The sequence below is a fragment of the Microcebus murinus genome, chromosome 18, assembly GCF_040939455.1.
Source record: "Microcebus murinus isolate Inina chromosome 18, M.murinus_Inina_mat1.0, whole genome shotgun sequence".
Classification (NCBI taxonomy): Eukaryota; Metazoa; Chordata; class Mammalia; order Primates; family Cheirogaleidae; genus Microcebus; species Microcebus murinus.
The window spans coordinates 26184354-26209122 of NC_134121.1; the positions used below are offsets into that span (position 1 = coordinate 26184354).

Consider the following 24769-nt stretch of genomic DNA (forward strand, 5'->3'; position numbering starts at 1 on the left):
TGAGATGGGGCTATAGCACAGAGCTGGAAGTCCCAGTGTCAGGCTGGCTCCCACCCGATGATTCTAGATTCCCAGGGACCAGGTAGAAAGACAGGAGACCTGTTTCCAAAAGAGGGGACTCATTTCCGGCCCCCACCAGAGCGATTTCTGACCACAGGCTTCTCACTCTCCAGCCACTGAGAATGTGAATTGAATCCACTGTAGACAAGTTGCTTCTAGGAAGTCACCGAGCAAGAGAAACACAGAAAGAAGCCAGGGAGCCAGACAGCCTAACCCGGAAGGTCTGAAATGCTAGCCTGACGTTCCAGGCTGAAGTTCCGAAAGTAGTGCCAAGCTGACGTCTGGGCAGGGAATCTGCAAAATGAAAATAACAGACCGAGTGCATGGGGTTCCTGAACAGCTGCCCAGTGAAGACACTGGCATCACTCGGAGGGTTCTGTCCCTGCAACACATGAGCCCCATTTCTCTGAGGCCCAGAGCACTCCAAACATCTGAGCCTCAGCAAGATACCTGGACCTCTTCCCTCTCTCTGGCATTCCTCGTCGTTTTTTTTTTTTTTTTTTTTTTTTCCATAACACAGAACATTCTTTGGAGAACCATGCCTACTGTAACATGTGTCAATTTGGAAGCATGAGTCAGTGTGTGAGGAAATTGTAAAAATTCCATTCCCTCACACTTTGAGCCCCTTCCCGGCATTCCTTGGTCATACTTCTTCCAAGATTCCTCAAAGGAATGAATGACTGTTGAGTTTGTTGAGAGCTTGCAATGTGCCAGTCACTGACCAAGGCACTTTGCATTTGTCAATTCATTTAATCCTTAAGACACTGTAGTCACACTGTTTTCAGAAGGGGAAACCAAGGCACCAAGCTTCCTATTCTTTGTCCTTTCCACACTCTGTGATTGATAAGCACAGCATGTCTGTCTAGTAGGCACAAGTGGACATCTTGCCTGGTCTCAGGACAGGGACACCCTAAGGCTTTACCTTGAGGTAAAGTTCAGTTGAAGGTCATAGCTCTTGACCTATTTTTGATCTGACATCTAATAGAGGTGGCCAGTCCCCCCTGGGCAAGACCCCTGTGCCTTCTTCCATGCCCTTATGCCATTCAAAGGGTTTCAGTGAAGTCACTGGTCCAGGCCTGGCCTGGCAGGTTCACTGTCAACTGAATGAAATGTACAACTCAGGTGGCAGAAGGGCCATTATCTAGGATGAAATCTGAACTCTGGGGAGCTGCAGAGAGGAGGGGGGGGTGGGAGTCCATTTGGAACAGTGGGGAAGAAAAGACAAGCATCCGAGGAGTTAGTGATGACGCTGAGCATGGGCAAATTCAGAAGCAGAGATGCGCACAGAGTACATGGGTAGCTGGACAAATGTCCCTGAAATGCTTCCAGGCCGATGCATGATGCAAAGTTTCCCAACCCTGCACTGACCATCCACTGGAGTAAGTCGAGGCTATGCTTGGATGTGTTCGCACCTGGTCTATCCATATTGCATCAGACACCTTGCCTTGATGTGCGCTAGGCAGGGAGAGGCCTTCACGGGATCAGCCCTTCTCACCCTGTGCTGCTCCCTGGAGCTGGGTGTGAGGGGTGGGCGCCTCCCGCTCTGCACTGCGCAGCCCGTTGCACTCGCCCTGGCGATCTACTGGGAATCCCCCTATGATTTCACTTGGGGAAAGACTTTGACAGCTAAACCAAGGTCTGAAAACCACAGCGCTCCTAGGTCTTCGAGTGCTGCCCAGCTCTGACATCCTCTGACGCTCAGATCCAAGCGTGTTACAACTGCAGGATTCCTGGCCAGGCGCGGTGGCTCAAGCCTATAATCCTAGCACTGTGGGAGGCCGAGGAGGGAGGATCACCTGAGCTCAGGAGTTGGAGACCAGCCTGAGCAAGAGTGAGAGCCTGCTTCTACTGAAAATAGAAAAAATTAACCAGGCATGGTAGGGGGTGCCTGTGATCCCAGCTACTCGGGAGGCTGAGGCAGGAGGATCACTTGAGCCCAGAAGTTTGAGGTTGCTGTGAGCTAGGCTGACGCTGCTGCACTCCAGCCAGGGTGACAGAGTGAGACTCTGGTTCAAAACAGAAACAAACAAAAAAAAACCACTACAGGATTCCTGGAGTCCTTCGTTCAGCCAAAGTTCTGATTTAATACCACACTGGGTCATAAGAAAGCTAGCACGGTTTAGAAATGTAGAGGTTTCTCCAGCCTCTGGTTGGAACCCCAGCCACAGTTTGAGCCCATGATGAGGATGCTGCCAGGGGCGGGGACAGGAGAAATTTTAGTTCCACTCATCATCTCCCCGGTGACCCAATTTCCTTTCTTCTTCCCTTTTCTTCAGAAGGCATTTCAGTGCAGAGGAAGTGGAGCCCTGAAAGGTTCCGACTCAGAGCATTTTCTGTTCTTAGACTGGGCACAACTGCCCCTCCCTGCCCTACCCACCCCCAGCAGCCTCAGCGATGAATGGAAATTGTGCCCAGTCCCAGCCCACGCCTTCTCCCTTTCACTCCCTGGAAACCTCTCCAGGGCCCAGAGCCTACTCTGCAGATTTCTGGTCTCAGTTCATCATTCCCTGATCAAGACCCTGCCAAGGAATTCCCTCTCACCTCCCTAATGCTTCACCTCCTATAAAATAACAGATCCTGAGTGTGTAAAAATCAGGCAAAGCAACCAGAGGAGGAGAGAAAAACCCAGAAGCCTCTGACTCTTGCCCTCCAGCGTGAAGGGGTCCGTCTGCAGGGCAGCTGTGTCTGCTGCTCGGGGTGGCGTGGTGAGCTCCCCAGGGCTTGCTCAGCCAGGAAGGCTACTCCCTCCTAGAGCAGTGCAGACCACCTCCAGGACAGTCAGAGCAATGACGGTCCTCAGAATGTCACTGCAAACCCTGCGCTTTAGAAATGGGAAACATGTTTCAAGAAGGACCACACTTGAACAAGAGGGAACTAGGAGTCAAGGCCACCAAAGCCAGCCTCTGGGCTCTATCCAGGACATCAGCTATGGGAACAGAACCATTCCTGATTATGATATGGTCTGATTATGATATGGCCTACATTTTGCTTATGAAATCCAGTGGTATACTTTCTTTTTGGGCAAGATGAAGCTGGAAAGGGGAGGCTTGGGGTGGGAGCATGGTTTTAGGAAGAGTAAAGGCCATGATTCTAGTGACGGTCTTTGGACTTGGCTGGTCTCCATGTAGATTCAAGACAGACAGGATCTCTCTGGCACTGTGGTGCCAGTGCCTAACACCAGCCTCCTGGGACCCAAGGACTTCAGTCTCTTATCCAGCATCAGCTCAGAGCCTCTCCTGCCCACCACCCCCTCTCCTCTCCTGCCCACTCCCCAACTCCTACCAGGGGACGCCTCCTGCCCAGTCCAATGCAACAGTCTGTAGCACGTTCTCCCTGCCTCTGGTCATTCCTGTCCGATCTATCCTCAACCTAGAGGAACACCGATTGTCTATGAATCCAGACCTCAGAGGAGAAGCAGGTGGCAATGGACCTAGTGGACAGGTTGTACTTCCCAGGGAGGAATAGGCATAGGCAAGACCTATCTTAAAGGCTGAAGAGACATTGGAGTGAGGGTTTGACTGAGCTGGTGTAGGGTGGACAGGAGAAGAGTGAACAAGAGGCAGAAATCTTGTCTGGCTGGAATTTGCTTCGGGAATAGGAGAAATGTTTAGAAATTTTAGAATGCAAGCTTGGAGCCATGGTTTGGAGGCTCTTTAACGTCAAGATGAACAGTTTGGGTTCCATTCTGAAGGTCTCTGGGAAACAGTGAAGCTGTTTGGGCTAGCAGGGCAGGGAGGCATTCTGAGCAGAGCTGTGTTTGAAGAAAAGACATCTGGTGGCTGAGTCAGGATGGGAAGTGGCAGGAAGGACCCTAGAGCCGGTCTCCGCAAGGATCCAGGCAGGAAGGGATGGCAAGGGGGGAGGAGAGATGGCAGCTCGTAGGAAGAACCAGGTGAGCTTAGACTTACTGAAGACCTTTGGTTAAGAGGATAAAGTGGGATGGCCAGGAACCCAGGGCCTAGAACCTGCTCTCGGAATACCCTGAGGTGGCATTTAGGAGCAGCCCCACCCTGAGCTCTGAGTTTCCTTCTCTCTCTCACTATCCCTCTAAGCCCCAGCTACCGAGGTCTGGGAACATGCATTTAAAAAGAATTTAAATGCATGCATTTAAAAAGAATTTAAATGCACGCATTTAAAAATCCTGGATGCTTACTAAGATTCCACTGCAGAACATGACCGTGGCCAGCTCCTCTTTCCAAAAAGGGAAACCAGCCTCTTCACCAAGAGTAAAGACCAACTAGCAGAGCCCATGCCTGCCAGGCTTGGGGAGAGAGGTGGCCTCTGCAGACAGCAATGCACAGAAGCATGGGGCACTGGAAACCTTCCACCTGGGAAGCAGGAGACACTGGTGCTGATTCCGTAAGTGGCACCGACTCCCTGGGCATTGAGCATATCCGGTTCTCCTCCCGGGCCTCAGAGGGAAACTCTCCATTAAAGGAAGATAGTTCTGGTTTACAGGCAGGAAATGACAGAATCCAGCAGATGATCTCACGCTTCCCCCCTCCAGGAGTCATTTATCTTGATGCATTTATCATTCTGTGCACTGGCCAGGAAAGAGTTGGAAGGGAAAGTCTTTCAAATCTGCCTTTCAAACCAGCCAGAAACCTGGGTTACAAGGGACCCCCTCCTTGCTCAGGTGCTGCCTGCCTAGACACAGATTTTTTTTTTTTTATCAGAGCTCCCTGCCCAAATGCACCGAAAGCCCCGGGAGCAATTAGCAACCAGACAACGTCATCCATCCTCATGCCAGATCCAGTAGTCCTGTGCATCTCTTCTCCCGCCACCAAGATCTCGCCTCCAAACACCAATCAGGAGTGAGCCCTAAACGCCACCCAAGTGTGGAAGCACACAACGAGTTGGAACAAAAATGGCTGAGATGTCACCGTAGGCACTAATGCTGGGAAGACCCTCTGGCACGAGGCAGGCTTGGGCAGAAGGTGGGGAATGGTGAATGCTGTATCTTTTTTTTTTTTGAGACAGAGTCTCACTCTGTTGCTCGGGCTACAGTGCTGTGGCATCAGCCTGGCTCACAGCAACTTCAAACTCTTGGGCTTAGGAGATCCTTCTGCCTCAGCCTCCCGAGTAGCTGGGACTACAGGCATGCGCCACCATGCCTGGCTCGTTTTTCTTTTTTCCTATATATCTTTAGTTGGCAGATTAATTTCTTTCTATTTTTAGTAGAGACGGGGTCTCGCTCTTGCTCAGGCTGGTTTCGAACTCCTGACCTTGAGCGATCCACCCGTCTCCCATATCTCTTTATGTCAAAGAAGTCTTCAGCCTGTTGGTCCTCCAACTCCTGTAGCATGAACCTGTCTGTGAACTCAAGCACTGGAGATGCGGGGGCCCCTGACAGAGCTCCGAGCAGAGCCCGCAGGCCAAACACGAAAGCGTTGCACATTGTTGAGTCTGCAGCCTCAACTCTTCCCCTTAGGCTGTGCCTCCACACTCCGCTGTCGGGTGAGCCTGTGCAAACCATTTTCCTTCTGCGGGACTCAGCTTAGCTTTTGCACCAGACCGATCGTTTCCAAATTGGCTGTGAGTCAAAATCCCTAGGGCTGCTTCTGTAAACACAGATTTCCTGGCCTCATTCAAAGATTCTGAGTCAGGGCATTGGGTTGTGGGAAACCTCATCAAGTTTGGGCTCTGCCCCCCCTGTCCTGAGCCTCTGCAGTGAATGACCTGTCCAAGTCCCATGTTGGCTTCCGCTCTCTCACCATAGACCAGCTGCGTGGCCCGCTGCAGAAGCTTTCATCTCTCCTTCTAATGTCTCCGCTATCTCTGTGATTTTGTGATCTCTGAAGTAGATGTGAGCCAAAGCTGAAGAATGTGGCCAGAACCTGTGACTCCCAGGACATTCTTCTACCTGACCCTGGTACATTCCCTGAGGATCACTTAAAACCCAGAACAGCTTCCATTGCAGGAAACTCATTTCTTTTCCAGCGATAATTTATACCTGTCCACTACCAACTCAGTGTCTAGATCCTGGTCTCACCATTCACCACCCCCTAAGCAAAATTGTTATGTCTGCTTTAGGTAAGTGCTCACCAGGAAGCCACCAATGAGGAGAGACAGAGAGCAGAGTGGCCGCCTCTCTGGGGCATGCACCCAGGCTGCGGGGACCAAACATCTGCAGAAGCTGGGCAGCCTAAAGTTTCATTTCAGCTTTCAACAGTAAGGTTTCTCAAATCCAGATTAAAAGCAAAACCAAAGGAAGGGAAATTGCAAAATCAAAGGGACTTTCTGACTGCAATCTTTGATTTCCCTGCAGAACTTGGGCATGGTGCCTCTTGGTGTCTGTCGTACCTAGACTCTTTCTGCCATTCCTTCTGGGGCCCAGAATGTTCTGCACCTCTGGGTCATGTGCAGATCCTCAGACCTCATGCTTCCCTGTTTCCAGGCCACAGTTTTTATTTCCTCATCTATAGCACAGACTTTCTTGAAGGTCCACTTCTACCACATCTTCGTCTGAAGCATGAAGATAACTAAGGGAGTCCTTCTGTCTGGTAGTCCACATCCTGGGTCTCTGCCCAGCATCCTCTGATCACTACATTCTCCTCATTGTCAATATCCGTAACAGTCAACTTATTAACTTCTTACCATATGCTATCAACTCATTCTTCAATGACCTTTTCCTGTGTCAACTAGTTTAACTCACACCCATTTTCCTGCTAGGGAAACTGAGGGGCAGGGAGCTGCAATAAGCATTGAAAGCATCCTGAACATCCACATCCTGGCAATCCAGCTCCAAACTCCATCATCTTAACCACCATCTTGCCTGTCCTAGAGCCAACCAGCCTAGAACTCTTTGCCTTAAACATCCAGGTCTCAGAATAGACCTGTTTCAAGATAATAATCAATCCTGGGAGAATAAACTAGAAAGGAGCATAGGTATCTACTGGCCCAGAAATGGCCCGCATGTCCCAGAGCTGGGCTCATCCCTAACCCTGTGGCCATGGAGGATATCAATAAAGAAGCAGGTCCCTATTTCTCATAGCTCATATAAGGCCTCACTGTATTTCCCAGTAAACCTCTGGGGCTGATACTCACAGTGAAACCTGTTTGCCATCCTTGGTCTTTCACATCCCCACGTTTTATACACAAAGCAATGGATCGAATGGTATCGAGTTAGGACAGATGGCTACTTAGCAGGGAGGCTGAGCTTGTGCCTGATGCTTGATAACAATCCCCTGCATTGCTGCTAACCCACTTTGCTTCCACATAAATGACTTTAGGATTTCTAGCTCTTGCCTTCGGATGCACCTTTGCTTCAAGCCCCATCGCTAGAGGCTAAAAACTTCCTGAGCTTATTCTGCAGGACACTGGCCTTGCATGTGGGCTGGGGGTTTATGCAAACTTAATTTCTAAATAAAACTTGACTCTGTGCATCAGGGTTATGTGATGCAATTGGCAGGGGACAGTCCCCAAACATTTTTCTTTTTTTTTTTTTTAAGGGTTTAAGTTCCCTCTTGCGAGAGGAAATCCTGAGGTCAGGGATATATTTCAAGTTCTGTCACTTCTCTGTTGTTAAGAGGTGACATAGTGTTTTTATTTTTAAATGGAATGTACAAGAGGTGGAAGTTCTAAAGATTTTTATAAATAAAAGGTAACTGAAAAATAACTGAACTCCTAAGCCAAGGAGACTGTCAGAGAATTCACAAGATAAAAGCCTAAACCATTGAAAGTGTACATAAAAATACCAACCAATAAATAAAAATTTAAACAAACTGATCCTGGAAATGTTTTTCTTTTTGTACTTACTTTTTAATTGAGATGATTCTTTCCTACAATAAAGGTCAATGAAGTTGAATCAATTTTACATACGTACACCCCAGGAACTACTACCCAGATCATTTGTAGATTTCCAAACCCCAAAAGCCTCCCTCATGCCCACTGCCAGTCAATAACCTCAAAACGGAACATCTAGTCTCAAGTCTACCACCATAGGTTAGTTTTTCCTATACACAAAATAATATTTTTATTAACAAAGTTTCATAAATATAAAAATAATAACATATTCATTTTCTATTACTGTTGTAACAAACTCCCACAAATTTAAACAACATACATTTGTCTTACACTTCTGAAGATTAGAAGTCAAACATGAGTTTCAGACCAAAACCAAAGCCTTGTCAAGACTATGTTCCTTCCTAGAGGTTCTAGGGAAGGACCTATTTTTTTTTTTTATCACTCAGAGTCTTGGCAGAATTCATTCCCTTTGGGTTATTGGACTGGGATACCCATTTTCTTAATGGCTGTCAGTCAAGGGCCTTTCCCAGCTTCTAGAAGCCTCTGTGTTCCAGGGCTCATAGCTCCGTTCTGTATCTTCAAAGCCAGAAACCGTGGGTCAAGTCCCGTTCACACTTTGAGTCTCTTCTTCCATCTCCTCTCTCTGATGCAGCAGCAGAAGTCTCTGCTTTTAAGAACTCATGTTGGCCGGGCGCGGTGGCTCACGCCTGTAATCCTAGCACTCTGGGAGGCCGAGGCGGGCGGATTGCTCAAGGTCAGGAGTTCAAAACCAGCCTGAGCGAGACCCCGTCTCTACCATAAAAATAGAAAGAAATTAATTGGCCAACTAATATATATATATATATATATATATATATATATATAAATCAGCCGGGCATGATGGCTTGTGCCTGTAGTCCCAGCTACTTGGGAGGCTGAGGCAGGAGGATGGCTTGAGCCCAGGAGTTTGAGGTTGCTGTGAGCTAGGCTGACGCCACAGCACTTACTCTAGCCTAGGCAAGAAAGCGAGACTCTGTCTCAAAAAAAAAAAAAAAAAAAAAAAAAAAAGAACTCATGTTGTTAGGCTGGGCTCACCTGGGTAGCCTGGGATAATCTTCCTATGTCAAGGTCTGTACCATTAATCACACCCATAAGGACCCTTTTGTCATGGCAGGTAACAGATTCACAGGTTACAGGGATTAAGGAGTTAAACTTTTAGAGATCCATTATTCTGCCTACCACAAATAATAGATGCTGTCCAGCGTAAAAACTTTCCAGGAAGCGATTTGGTGATACATGTTAAAGCTTCACATTTCATATATTGTGATGTATTAAATTCCACAGCTACAGAAATAAAGGTGTGAAGGAAGATTTTTAAACTGGGATTTTTCATCATAATGTTGATCAAAATTATTTTTAAAATGAAAACATAAATACTATAACATATGCCCAACTGTAACGAGATGCTTTAATTATTGTGTATTTATATAATGAAATAGTATGAGGCTATTAAAATTCAAGCAATTGAAGAATATTTAATGACTTGGAAGAGTGCATCACCCATGTTAAGTGAAAAGAGCTGTAATTATAATCATATGTGCATTATTTCCATATGTATGTGTATTTATAGATATGTATATATGTGTGTATTCTTATATATCTTATACACACACATCTGTGTACATACATATATGTATACATACACATACGCACACAGAGTGAGATGGAGAGAGAAGAAAGGGAGAAAATACGCAAATATAGAAGCCAGGTTCAACCTTAGTGTGTAAAACACACACAGAGAGTGACCAACTGTCCCGATTGGCCCAGAACTAACAGGTTTCCTGGAACACTGACTTTCAGTACTAAAAGAAAATCCAGGCCAAATCAGCATAAGTTGGTCACCCTAAATGCAGATAAATTTTGTCCTTTTCGTTAGGCAAAAATATATTTTATGGTTTCTACAAAGCACATGCAATCATTTAAAAGTCTTCAGGTGTCTTATCCTCTGTCGGGGAAAATGCCAGAGTTAGGGGCTCAGAAACATCTCAGAAGACGTTCTGAGAAATATAGCAAATCCTCAAAATGCTTCAGATAAGTGATGGAAGTATATAGTACCCTCCACCAATGCAATAGAAACCTCCTGACTTTTGGGGGCAGATGCTCAAAGAAGCACACAGTATTCCCACAGATTGCAGCAGCCACTGGTCAGTAAGAAAAAAAAAAAAAGGATGATTAGAGCAATCTCAGAGACTGGAATGAGAAAAATAATTAAATCAAAACCCACAAAGCTACAGCGGAGTTACTTGGGAACTGGAAATTGCAATAACGATTTCTTTTCCAACATCTCTCTGGTGGGAAGGACTTCGACAGGGAGGCTGCAGGTGAACGTGGGGAGCCCTGGGGAGATGGCGCCACCCTGTGGCCGTCCATCACTAACGCCAATGTCGCTGGTGCCTTGAAAGAAATGTCTTGCATTTGTAACTAGTTCATGTAATACAAAACACAGTTAGTGTTTGTTACACTGGCCTAAAGCCTCTGCAATTGCCTTAATATTATACTTTCTTATCTTTAAAAATGTAGAATAAAAATGAACTGTTAATTTTGACACAAAGGTAATACATCCTGTTTAGCTGAGACTGTTATGGAGCATAATACAGAGTAAATCATCAAATAGACTACCGGGTCTCAATTTGTTTTAAAAAACAGCAATATAAACAAACTATTTTGTCTGTGACGTGGAACATTTAATTGCCCAATGACCTCTTTGCGATGCTTACCAGATACTAAGCTAGAGGCTTATGAGCCTTTATAAGCTTAATTCTGATCTTAATAAATAACGAAGTAAAAATAACGCCCTAAGTACCAACTAACACCTGTGGCCACTGAGGGCTTTATAATAATTTCCCACTTTTCTGAGTTGATGTGGGTTACCTGAGGTGACGATCATCACACTCTTCTCTGACATTTAGACAAAAGTCACTTGTGGGTTTCTTTGCATGTTTTCTTTAGAATGCTATGGAGTTCACTAAATATTATGAAGCCATCTGGATCCACCACTCTGCCCCAAGTTAAAATTTAAAAATATTTTTTAAATGAATGCACTATTTGAATGGGAAGCATTAGAAATTGTTTAGTCTAGTAACGTTACACAGTCCGGTCACCTCTTATGACACTTCACAGTTGCTAAACTGATACGGAAAATGTAAACATGTGGTGGTGATTAGAACTATCCACTGATGTTTCCAGTTCTTATTCTTCTGTGCACATGGCAGGGCTGTACTTTCATGTCATCTTGAAAACAGACAAGCCACATGATCCACTTTGATTTAAAAAAAAAAAAGGGTAAGCAGAAGTGACATGTGTCATTCCAGGCAGAGGCGTTTAAGAGCAAGGAGAAGAGTCTCTTTCTTTCACCTGCCACAGTTACCAGGAATGTTGCAATGACAATGACTCCAACAGCCCAAGTGAGGAGACAGCAGAGCAGAACCCCCTCCTCTGCAGCTGGTGAGGAAACTACTAGAATTGGGATAAGAGGCAGCCCACGTTATGCTGTGCCATGCCCTCCCACACTGTTCCATGCATTACACTTGAAACCAGCCAGGGGCACTGGGAAGAGCCTGCTCTGAACAGCCAGAGACCTGGGCGCTCTGCTTCATGACACCTGGGGCAGATCAATTCTCTGCGTGTTCTCTCTCTCTCTCTCTCTCTCTTTCTCTCTTTCTCTTTCAGCTGCTCCATCAATAACATTGAGACAATAATGTGTGCATGTAGGAAATGAGGAGATTCAGCAGACAAACTCCATGTCACCCTAGTTCTTGAATCCATGACTCTTGGATCACAACACCACGGCCGCCAACAGGGAAAGAGGGGAGTGAGACAGAGCCTAGAACCCCCACTACCAAGCCAGCCAGGAGCCCAGGATCATGAAATATCCCCCAAACAACCAGCGGGGCAGGCCAGGACACTTCCATGTACATGCAGTGACACTCCCAGAGCCCCAGGAGCAACTGGACAGCACACTGGCATCATGATAACTTAGTTCTCGTAATAAAATAGCCCTGCCTACCTCTCCTCCTCACACCCAGCCCTATTTCCAAGCATCGTTGAAGAGTTTATCCTAAAATTCTAGTTGGTTTCATGGAGTTATAAAGGACAAGTATATACACCAACAGATAGTTAACTGGGTCTCAGAAGGTCCCCTGTGCTGAGCAAATATTAGACACTGAGTGGGGACCGGTGCTGCAAGGACTTGAAGGTTCCTTGACTGTTTCCAAGTTCAAATAGAATCTGCTCATGCTCCATTTGTTAAGGCACATCAGATCATCCCCCTTGAAATCATCTGTATCCCAGCTGAGGCCAGGATTTCTCATCCCTGCTGCATGAACTTATGGAGACAAAATTGAGGGTCCTGGAGCCCCCATTAGAGTGAAGACTCTACCAGGTACCAGGGACCGCACAAGGAGACCCAGTGCATAAATGGGCATGGCGACCCCATCTTTGAGTTCCGGTTTTGGTTCTTACCTCAATTGTCAAAGTGACTTTGGGGCAACCCTCTTGCTACCCTGTGCCTCAGTTTATATATGTAAGTGATGCATTTGAACTAGATTAACGGCTCCCCAAATGGCCTTGGTTAAAAATCACCTGGTCACCTGGAGCACTTCAAAAACAGAGAGTTTGAGGCATCATCCCTAAAGATTCTGACTCTGTATTTTGGGGTGGGTGAAGGCCTCCCTTCCATGTTGTTAGCAAGTGCCCAGGGCACCCTGATGTCACGGCAGGTCTGGAGACCAGTGCAGCGGAGGGTCTCTGAGGCTCCTGGGAAACTCGCTGCAGTTCTCCGCCTAGAGCTTGCCTTGGAACCGGAACTGCACGACGGCTTTTGTTGTGACATGCCCACTTGCCAGTCCTGGCTTGTCACGAAGTACCTGTACAACCTATGACAAATCCTTTCGGCTCGGTAATTCTTTCTCTCATTTGTGTAGGGAAAGGGTTGAATCAATTAAATCAAATGCAAGTGCCTCTGGCAACACGTCTTGTAATATTGTGATCATTAAGAACACGTGGGGCAGAGCTGACACATGAAACAGAAGTCCTGGCTCCCAGGAAGCTCTCCCACCTAGTCACCTTCCTTGAGAACCAGGTGAGAATCAGAAAGTCTGGTCCCCCGTAGGGTGTCTGTTTTCTGCCCTTCATCACAGCTAGCTGCTTCTGATCTCAAGCTCTGCTCCATTAGCCACCGAGCCACGGACATTTGTCATATGTGTCCTATATGAGACAGTTGTCAAATCTGCTTTAGAGAACTGCTCACTGGGACTCCACCAAGGAGGAAAGAAAGAGAAAAGGTGGAACGACCACTTCCCTGAACAACACAGCCAGACCACTGCACAGAACAGCTGCGGAACTTGCCTGTTCTCAAGTTTCATTTTAACTTTTTATGTAGCCATTTCTCAAATTCAGTTGAAAAATAAAGCAAGAGAGGGAAATTGCATAATCAAAGTGGCTTGTTGACAGACATCTCCAAACTCCCTATGGAACCAGAGTCCTGGTGTCCTTGGCATCTGACAACACTGCGATCTCATTCCCATTCCCTCTGAGTTCCCAGAACATTCTACTCTTCTGGTTTCTGGCAGGATCCCAGGACCCCACGTGTCCCCTGTCTCTGGGAGACATTTTTTCTTTCTTCATCTACAACACAAGCATTCCCCAAGGTTCATCCCTACAACCCATCTGCGTCCACTTACTTTCTGGGCACTCCGTCCACCTTACGTGACCACTGAGCACAGCCAGCTTAGTGACCACTTACCGTGTGCTACTTGCTCTTCCAAACACGTTTTTGGTGCCAGATAATTTCGTGTTCATAATAAACCCCATTTCTACACAAGAAAATTAAAGAATAGGTAAGAAATTTGAATATAAAGAAGTTAAATAATCAGTGCCTTCTCTAATACAGATATTAACTAGTGTTCCCAAGGATCCAAATCCAGACTTTTAACCACCATGCTATTCCACCTCTCTTAGGCCTGGCAGCAGGGAGCATTCCTCTGCCAATTCCTGGCATCCTAGCCTCTCTGCTTCTGACTTGATCCTTTGCAGACAGTCATAGATGAATCAAGCTAGAGAAGAGCTTAAGTATTATTTAACCCTGGAATAGCAACTATGTCACGCAGGCAGTCCCGATGGCTATTGCTGTGCTCATAGCAGACATCACTAATCAATCTCAGCATTATATTAAAACACCCAAGGCAATGCCTCACTGCTTTGTTTTGTTTTCACAATAAAACTTTCTGGTCATCCACCACCAATCCATAAAGCTGAAACACGACTGAAGACTATCTGCTGTCACTGAATTTGCCCAAACTCCACACTTTATAGATGAGGGTAGTGCATCTCCAAGTGAAGACCACTTGCACATGGTCGCTTTGGGCAAGTTATTGTTTAACTCAGAACTAGATCCAGTTGCTTCACACTTAATTCTCTTCACTTTGACTAGCTCTTATTGATTCCCAAAAGCCATTATTTTCACAATTATTTCTGTGGTCTGCGTGTGGATGCACTTTTCACATGAAGTCAGCACGGAGGAGAAACTGACAAAGTCCTGAGAGTGTGTTGTCAGACAATGACTTTATTCTGAATGAAAAACACACACAAACTTGACCCCGCTCAGAGCTCGGCGCTACACAATGCATATGGCAGAGAACCATCCCCCAAATGAAGAAAGAGCTGCCAGCCTGGAGCAGCTAAAATTCCTTTCTGGCCGGAAGAAATCCACATGACTCTTATGTGTTCCACACTCTACAGATTCTTTACTATTAGAAGTTCACCCAGTATTTGTAATAAATGAAAACTGCATGAGGTAAATATTTTTAAAAATCTATTTTGAATAATAAAAAAATTAAAAGCCCCCTGATTTAAGAACAAGAACATACTAATCACAGGGGGGAAAAGCAATTAACATATACTTTTAAAAAGCAAATAAATTAAAATGTAAATAGTTTTTTTTTCTTTTATTTACTTTATATTGAAGTATAATTTATACATAAAGTGCAGACATTTTAAGGGTACAATTTCATGATTTTTACACATATAGACAACCATCTAACCACCACTCTGATCAAAATGTAAAACATTCCTGGCTCCCTCACAGTGTCCAATACTTGCAAAGAAACCACTATTCTAACCTCCATCACCATAGGTTACTTTTGCCTTTTAACAAGATAAATGTCTTCTTCTTTACAATTGACAGATGTTTTAAAGAATAATAGACTAACATTTCAGTGAAGGTACAAATTTTTGAGCAATGTGGTAATTTGATTAAGAACCTTAGTACTGTCCACATATTTTGATTTATTAAATTTTTGCTATAGAATTCAATAGAGACATTAATAATAATGTTATATCAGATTTTATTAAGTATTGTTTATAATTGCAAAAAAAAAGGGAAACTGTGTAATTACCAAATATAGAGAAATGCTTAAATCAGTGATAGTGCACTGATATATATGAACTCCTATGGAGCCTTTAGAGTTCAAGATAATTGGAGAATATTTAATGCCTTATGAGAAGTCTAGACATATTCATTGAAAAGGCAGTACTTAGCCTTGGGTTTGGTGATGAGATTTAAGACATAATGCAAAAAGCAAGATCCAGGAAAGAAAAACTGATAAATTGAACTTTACTAAAGTTAAAAACTTCTACTCTGTGAAAGACACTGGTAAAAGAACAAGCCACAGATAGGGAAAAAAATATTTGCAATGGATGTGTCCGATAAAGAACTTGTAGCCAAAATATACAAAGAACTCTTAAAGTCAGCGGTAAAACTAATAAACAAACAAAAAACACTGAAGTTTAAAAATAGGTAAAAAATCTGAACAGACACCTCACCAAAGGAGACATACAAATGGCAAATAAACATATGAAAAGATGCTCAGTGACTTCTAGTTTCCTCTTTGACATGGAAAGAGCTTGGAAGTCAGTACTCCTGCTTTCAGAAAAAGGAAAATACTGGACAAACTGAGAATCAACAACTCTTCTTAGATCTGTCACAGAGTTGAGGGCACAGGGCAGACTGTTGCCCCCAAACTGGAGAGAGAATTACTGAGAACCAGAGTTTACCAGGAGCAGAAGCCCATGGAGCCAGGAACTGTTCAGAAAATTTAAACCATTGTCAACAAAGTGCTGGAGCCTGAATGTGGACTTGTTTGAGAGCCAAAAATTCCTGGGGGCCCAGTCTTGGAGGCCTCTGCATTTGCATGAGTTTTACTTCCAGGAGCTACACCAGGTTCTTACAGTAAAGATCAGAGAAATAGTCCCTCATGCGTCCAGAAGGGGCAGGGGGAAGTAGCCACTTAAAAAATACACTCAGAAGAGATGTAGACATTTTGAAAAATGCCCAGAGCATTGTGCACCCCACTGTCTATAAGGGAGACTGTTTTACCAGAGCCTAACTGTGGGAAAAGAAAAGGAAGGAGGAGGAGGAGGAGGAAGAGGAGGAGAGGAGAAGCTGTTTTATCTGAGGCATATGAGCCCTTTAAATTATCAGGCCCAAAGAAGAAGACTTGGAAGTCATTGGAATGAAACAGCAGAACAGCAGTTGAGTCATTTCCCCTTGAGCTAAAGGATTCCTCTTGAAACTGCTCGCTATGCAGGAACGAGACTAACTGGTGTCAAGTAGTCATAAAATGCTATACACCCTATAGTTCAACAATGTGTATCCAATCACTAGCTAATGTTATTTCTGTAAACCACTGAGAATTCCTGGCATCATCCCACACACACACACCGCTACTGTTTCTTTATTTTTCCTTCAAAAACTGGAGCCTTTCTTTTTTCTCTGGAGCACTCCCCAGGGCAACTTGGAAATGTGTCCCAGGCTGCAGTCCCCAACCTTGGCCCAAATAAACTCTCTTTATTAGTTTTGCCTCAGCTATTTCCTTTCAGGTTAACATAACCCGTGTGGGGAAGGAAATACCCAACTCCAGCCCCTCTAGCCTTCTTGAAAAGGGGTTTGAAATGCACATGTGTTTGAAAAGTACAGCACAAGACCAAAGACACACTAAAAGACTGAGACCTAATCCCAGGACTATAGAACGCTGCTCCTCCCCTGTGCCATTAATATACATTAACAGGCATAACAGGTGTATCATAACAGGATTACCACTGAAAGAACTGTAAGGCTCAGATTCTATTTAACAAGGAGCTTCTAGAGAAACCCAAAGACAGTGGGGAGACAAAAACAAGGACACAAGAGGAATCTGATGCCTCAGACACCCACAGCTATAGCAAACAGTAAACACAGCCTGACTCTTAGCCAGATAAACATAAACCCTGACACTAAAGACCTATTTACCTCAGTTCCTATTATCCAGTATGTGATGCCTGGCTTTCAACAGAAAATTACAAGGCATGCTAAAAAAGCAAGAAAAGAATCCATACTCTGAAGGCAAAAGCAGGCAACAGAACTAGATTAAGATATGGCCGAGACTTTGGAATCATGAGACTGAGAATTTAAAATAACTATGATTAACATCGCAAGGACTCTAATAGAAAAAGTAAACATGTAAAAACAGATGCATAATGTAAGCAGCCAGATGGAAATTCTCATAAAGAGTCAAAAGGAGGCCGGGCGCGGTGGCTCACGCCTGTAATCCTAGCACTCTGGGAGGCCGAGGCGGGCGGATTGCTCAAGGTCAGGAGTTCAAAACCAGCCTGAGTGAGACCCTGTCTCTACCATAAAAATAGAAAGAAATTAATTGGCCAACTAATATATATAATATATAAAAATCAGCCGGGCATGGTGGCTCGTGCCTGTAGTCCCAGCTACTCGGGAGGCTGAGGCAGGAGGATCGCTTGAGCCCAGGAGTTTGAGGTTGCTGTGAGCTAGGCTCAAGCCATGGCACTCACTCTAGCCTAGGCAAGAAAGCGAGACTCTGTCTCAAAAAAAAAAAAAAAAGAGTCAAAAGGAAATACCAGAACTCAAAAACGCTGCTGGGCTCACCAGCAGCATGGACACAACCAAAGAAAGAATCAGTGAGCTTGAAGATATGTCAATAGTAACTTAACAAGTTAAAATGCAGAGTAGAACGGGTAGAATATTCAAGAACTATGGGATAATTACAAAGGTATAACGTATGCATGATGAAAGTAGCAGAAGGAGAATAAAGGAGAAAGGAACAGAAGAAATACTTGAGTCATTAATGGTTGACAATGCTCCAAAATTAAGGACAGATACCAAATCCACTATTATAGCTGAATATTTTGACATATTTCTATCCATAATTGACAGACCCAGTAGGAAAATCTGTAAGGATATAGATGAACTGAACAGCACTATCAATCATCTAGATGTATTTGACATTTATAAAATATTTTATCCAATAAAAACAAAATATGCATTTTCGCAAGCTCACTTGGAACATTCACCAAGATATGCCACATTCTTGAACATAAACAAGTTTCAAAGAATAGAAATCATACAAAGCATGCTTTTAGACTACAAAGGAATTAAACTAGAAATCAATGATGAAAAGATAGCTGGAAGTTCTCAACATACTTGGAGATTTAACAACATATTTCTAAAGAACATGTGAATCAAAGAAGAATACTCAAGAGACATTTAAAAATATCGTGAACTAAATAAAAATATAATTTTCCAAATTTGGTGGATACAGTAAAAGCAGCACTTAGAAGGAAATTTACAACATTGAATGCAAATATTAAAAAAGAAGAAAGATCTAAAATGTATAATCTAAGCTTCTTCCCTAGAAAACTAGAAAAAGAAGAGCAATATAAACCTAAAGCAGGTAGAAGAAAATAAATAAAAATTAGGGCAGAAATCAATGAAATTGAAAATAAGAAAACAGAGAAAATCAAAGAAACCAATGCTACTTCTTTGAGCAATAAGAAAAGAGCAATAAAGTTGACAAACTTCTAGTTAGGACAACAAAGAAAAAAGATATAAGACACACATTACTAATATAAGAAATGAAAAAGGGGCCATCACTACTGATTCCAGGGACTTTAAAGGGAAAATAAAGTAATATTATGAAGAATTCCATGCCCACCAATTTGATAACTTAGAAAAAATAAACCAATTCCTTGAAAGACACACTCTACTAAAACTCACACAAGGAGAAATAGTTAATCTGAATAAATCTATTTTTAAAATTGTATAAATAATTAATAAACTTCAAAACAGAGAACATCAGGCCTGCTCAGATGGTTTCACTTGTGAATTCTACAAGACATTTAAGCAACAAATGACATCTATTCTCTACAATTTGTTCTAGAAGATAGAAGCAGAGGGACCCCTTCCTAATGAATTCCATGAGTTGAGCATAACCTTAACACCCAAGCCTCATAAAGATATTACAGCCAAAGAAAACTACAGACCAACAGAAAACTACAGACCAAACTCATGAATATAGATGCAAAAATTCTCAACAAAATATTAGCGAATAGAATCCAACAATGTATAAAAAGAAGTATACACCACAACCAAATGGAATTCATTCCAAGTATGAAAGGCTGGTTCAACATTCAAAAATTGATTAATGTGATCCATCACACGAACAAGCTAAAGAAGAAAAAAATCTTATATCAGTAGATGTAAGAAAAGCATTTGACAAAATTCAATACTCATTCATGATTTACTCTCAGCAAACTAGTAATAGAGGAATACTTTCTTAACTTAGTAGAGAATATCTACAAAAGACCTGCAGCTAACATCATACTTCATAGTGAGAAACTAGATGTCTTTCACCTAAGATTGAGAGCAAGGCAAGGATGTTTCCTCTTGCCATTTCAATGCAACATAATCCTGGAAGTCCTAGCTAATGCAATGAGACAAGATAATAAAAAGATGTACAGTTTGGAAAGAAAGAATGAAAGCAATTTTTGTTTGTAGAAGACATGATTGTCTGTGTAGAAAATCACAAAGAATCAACAACAAAAAATCCTGCAACTAATAGGCAATTATAGCAAAGTTGCAGGATATAAGGTTAATATAATATGTAAAATTCAATACCTTTCCTACTAGCAATGAACAATTAGAATTTGATACTGATAACATAATTCTACTTACATGAGCACCAAAAATTGAAGTATTTAGGAATTAATCTAAAAAAATGTATAACATTTATGAGGTACACTACAAAACTTTGATGATAGATTAAAGAAGATCTAAAGAAATGAAGAAATATTCCATGTTTATGGGTAGGAAGAGTCAATATTGTCAGCATGAGCCAAGGAGGTGAAAGAATTGTATAAGGAACATTATAAAACATTGCTGAAAGAAATTAAAGACGTAACTAAATGGAAACACATTCCACGTTCATGCATTGAAAGAATTAATATTGTTAAGATGTCAATACCATCCAAAATAATCCACAGATTCAAATCTCTAACAAAATCCCAATGATATTTTTTGCAGAAATAGAAAAGCCCATCCTAAAATTCATACAGAATATCAGAGAATCCCAATAACCCAAATAATCTTAAAGGGAAAAGAAGAACAAAGCTGCTCTCTTTCTGATTTCAAAATTTACTACAAAGATAAAATAATCAAAACAGATGACAAAAGAAAAGATAGACAAATTGGACTTTATGAGAATGTTAAAACTTTGTACATCAAAAGACAATGTCAAGAGAATAAAAAGGCAACCCAGAGAATAGGAGAAAATATTTGCAAATAATATATCTGATAAGTGAATCTAAGAAAATATGTATAATATCCAGAATATATAGAGAACTAAAACTCAACACAATAACAAAAAAATATCAACTCGATTCAAAAATGGGCAAAGGACTTGAATAGAAATTTCTCCAAAGATGACATACAAATAATAACATATAGATTAGTTCAACGTCACTAATGATTAGAGAAATGAAAATCAAAACTACAATGAGATACATTTCACATCCATCAGGATGGCAACTGCCAAAAAGACAAAAAAATAACAAGTGTTGGTGAGAATGCGGAGAGATTGGAACTCTTGTGCTCTGATGGTGGGAATGTAAAATGGTATAGCCACTGTGGAAAACAGTATGGTAGTTCCTCAAAAAATTAAAAAAATAGAATTACCATATGATACAGCAATTCCACTTCTGGGTGTATACCCAAAAGATTGAAAGCGCGTCTTGAAGAGGTATTTGTACAGTCATGTTCATAACAGCATTATTTACAACAGCTAAATCATGAAAGCTACTCAAAGGTCCATCGACAAATGAACAGATAAGTAAAATGTGGTATATACATACAATGAAATATTATTCAGCCTTAATAAGAAAGGAAATGCTGACCCATGCTGCAACGTGGTTGAACCATGAGGAGGATAGTATGGTAAGTGAAATCAGCCAGTCACAGCAGACAAATGCTGTGTGATCATTTACATAAGGTAGAGTAGTCAAAATCCTAGAGATAGACAGTAGTGGGTGGCTGCCAGGGGCTGGGGGAAAGGGGAAATGGGGTTTAATTTGCATAAAGTTTCAGTTTACAAAAGGAAAAAAAGTTATGGAGATTGGTTGCACAGCAATGGGGATGTACTTAATGCCACTGAACTATATATACACACTTAAAAATGATTACAATGGTAGACTTTATATTACGTGTATTTCACAATAATAAAAAAATAATAAATCAATAAAAAAAGAAAGCAAGAAATGAGCTATCCACCCACCAAAAGACATGGAAGAACCTTAAACGCATATTGCTTGGTGAGGGAAGCCAGTCTAAAAAAGCTGCAGTACTATATGATTCCAGTTGGACATATACAACATTCAGAAAAAGACAAAATAGACAGTAAAGAGATCAGTGGTAGCCAGAGATCTGGGGGCAGGACGAAGGATGTCAAGAAGAATGCAGGGGATTCTGGAAGTGGTAGAACTTCCATAAAGCTCCTGCAATGATGGATGGGTGAGGGGAGGGGAGTAGAGGTGATTAGTGGTGAGCAAAGCCGGCTCCTTCCCTTCCTGCCCCCCCTGTCCCCGATGTGAACAAAGGCAGTTGGGAGGCCTTCTGCAAACAGACCTGGTCCGCCTCGATCTGCATGAAATAGTGGGCTTCTCTCCATACGATTGCACTTGGAAAGAAACTTCGGTGTCTACATGAGAGGTTTGGGAACCACTGCACCACAAGACACGTGCCGTCCGGCTCAAGCTCCACGACACTAAGATTCCAGGGCGTTAAGGCTTGAGGATGCCTGGATTCCATCATCCTTTCAAGGTTCCCGTGGAGCTGCCTGTCTGGTGTTAAAAGAAGCCTGTCTGGTTGAGAGCCACAGTGAACTCAGCGTGATGGAGCGAGCACAGGCAAAGCCTTAGGAGCGGGCTTAGCCATCTTGGCCTCCTGGCCCCCTCCACGGGGCAGGCCTTCACTCCACGATGACCTCAGCTTCCTTTTTTCCTTTCCTACAAACGCTGTTTCCATTTTCCATTTCAAAGAAATCAGAGCCCTTAATAGCCCAGTGAGGTCACTTCCTACACTTTGTTGGACACGGCCACATTTCCTTCTGCTTTTACTCCAAGAAGTCTGAGCGAACGATGGAAATTGCACCTCTGTCTTCTCTCAGTGTCTGGAAATCACACCAGGGTCTGGTGCTTACTCAGCACATCCAGGGTCGTATTTCATCCTTCTCCACTGTGACCCCACCCAGGCTCTCTGCTCCCTATAAAAGGCAGGAAGAGCCACCACGGGAGCAGAGGGACTGAGACCGACCCAGACCCAGACACCTCCCAGTCTCAGGCTGAAGCTCCCCTCTCGCCCTCCAGCATGAAGGTCTCTGCGGTGCTCCTGGGCCTGCTGCTGGCAGCAGCCACCTTTAGCCCCCAGGGCCTCGCTCAGCCAGGTAAGGGCGCTCCTTCCCTAAGGGCTAACGCTGTAACTTCCGCAGGTACCCGCATCCCAGCACCAGCCATCCCCATCCCGGACTTGCTGCGTCGCCTGCATTTTACAGGTGGAGAAAGCGAGACCAAGAGACGGGTTATGAAGAGCCATTATGTCACAGCTAGTCAGGGCCAGAGCCAGAACCAAGGGCCCAGGCCACTGAGGCCAGGCCCCATGAGCCTTCCTGACCCCAGCTTTGGGCAGAGACGCAGTACAGCCCTCTCGTCCTTCTGGGAAGGGGAGGACACCTCGCTGTGCATCTGAAGGACATTGCAGGCAGCGGTGGAGAGGAAGGGACTGACTGCTTGAAGTTTCACATTTTGGTTATGGTCCAGTGTAGCTTCCAGAATAGCAGCAGTATCAGGAGGATAAGGCCCCAGGGGACTCTTAGCACATGACATAAGTTGGCTCTGAATCGCATGGGGAAAAACAGCTGGGAAGCAAGGCCTTAGAATTTATTTTCCCAGTGTCAGAAGTTTGGGGTTAGTAGACAAGTATTAGCCTCGTCACTCGGGATTTTTCCATGCCCAGTCAACAAGGAGGGGCCCCATGATTCAACAGAGGGAAGTGATGCACAGGTAACGCTTGATCTCTGGGATCCAGACCGAGGCGGTGAACTGGGGAAGGTGATACCTAGGCCTTCTACCTTCTCCTCCTCCTCTTGCGAATGTGCATTTGCAGTGTTCCCTAACTGTCGTGTTCTTTGCAAAATTTCTTTCAGATGCCGTTTCCATTCCCATCACCTGCTGCTTTAATATGGTCAGTAGGAAAATCCCCTTCCAGAGGCTGGAGAGCTACACCACGGTCACCAACATCAAGTGTCCCCGGGAAGCTGTGATGTGAGTGGATGATCCTGGCATCACCCCCACTCAAAAGTTCTGGGGGACAAGGGAGAGAGGACTCATATCCAAATGAGTCAGATGAGGATATACCATTGACCCAAAGGGCCCCTTTATCCCAAAGAGAAATTGAGCCCATGAAAAGGAGTCCGTAATCACTCCAGGCTCCCCTTCCAGGTGCTTGGTGAGATTGTCCCCATACCTTTAGCCAGAGCCTGGAGGGCTTCACCTGGACAGCAAGAGCAGAGCTTCCTCCCGAGTCCTCTAGCTGCCAGCCTTGACCTCCCTCCTCTCCTGGCCCCAGGCCCTGCGCCCAGGGAGCAAGAGCTGATCCAGTCTAGGGGATAACAAGCTACCCCCGGGCAGGGTCCTCAAGGTGTTCCATCTCACCTTGCCCCTCTCCCCACAGCTTCAAGACCAAACTGGCCAAGGAGGTGTGTGCTGACCCCAAGGAGAAGTGGGTCCAGGATTCCATGAAGCATCTGGACCAAAAGTCCCAAACTCTGAAACCTTGAACCTTCTTCGTACCTGGACTGAGAGGTTGAGCCTGAAGAAAACCTTATTTATTTTCCCCCAACCTTCCCCAGATACAGTGTGACATTATTTTATTATAATTTCCAAACAGAGGCACTTTGTTTAATAATTTAATGCACAATATTTCTTAAATAATATTTAATGATATTTAAGATAGTGATGCCTTGACTTTATTTGCCATCAATCCTAGTGGATGTAAGATACAAAATCCTGGTGATGTGTATGTGTGTATTTTTTTTTTCCTGTGAGCTCGATTAAGTTCATGGCAAAATGTCATTGTTCTCCTTCCTACCTGCCTATAGTACTGTGGGGTCCTTGCATGGACCGACTGGGTGAAACACCTCTGTATTCTCGGGGAATCCGTGCTCCTTCAAGTCACATGTGTGCTCTGTACTGCTGTTGTTGAACTCGATGTTACAGTATATGACTATGTAATTTTCGAAGGAAAAAATACACATAATTTTAAACCACTTCGTCTTATTTTTCATGGGGTAACATTTAGCTGGGAGGGAGAAAATGGCAGCAGTGGGTGGCAGTCTGGGACACATGGAGCCACCTTCTAGGAATGCCTTTTGGTGGGGCTAGCCTCCATCCAAGGCTCAGGGAGAACTTGGCAGAACCCAAACAGGAGGTTCCAGCCCTTTGGCTCTGGTCCCCAACATCACCAGCCCTTATTCACGGGGCTCTCTCTTCCCCTTTCTCACATACCTAGCTTTGCCCAAAGCCTCTCTCC

General features: G+C 43.8%; 1 protein-coding gene across 1 annotated transcript; it reads left to right on the forward strand.

The window, feature by feature from the left end:
• The first annotated feature begins 1348 nt into the window (after nucleotides 1-1348).
• Nucleotides 1349-24506, forward strand: LOC105885739 (C-C motif chemokine 8). The gene is made up of 4 exons (XM_012790983.3): nucleotides 1349-1356; nucleotides 22477-22625; nucleotides 23385-23502; nucleotides 23912-24506. Exons 2-4 carry the CDS (start codon nucleotides 22550-22552, stop codon nucleotides 24015-24017), a joined length of 300 nt encoding a protein of 99 aa, XP_012646437.1. The 5' UTR covers nucleotides 1349-1356; nucleotides 22477-22549; the 3' UTR covers nucleotides 24018-24506.
• Nucleotides 24507-24769: the final 263 nt, after the last annotated feature.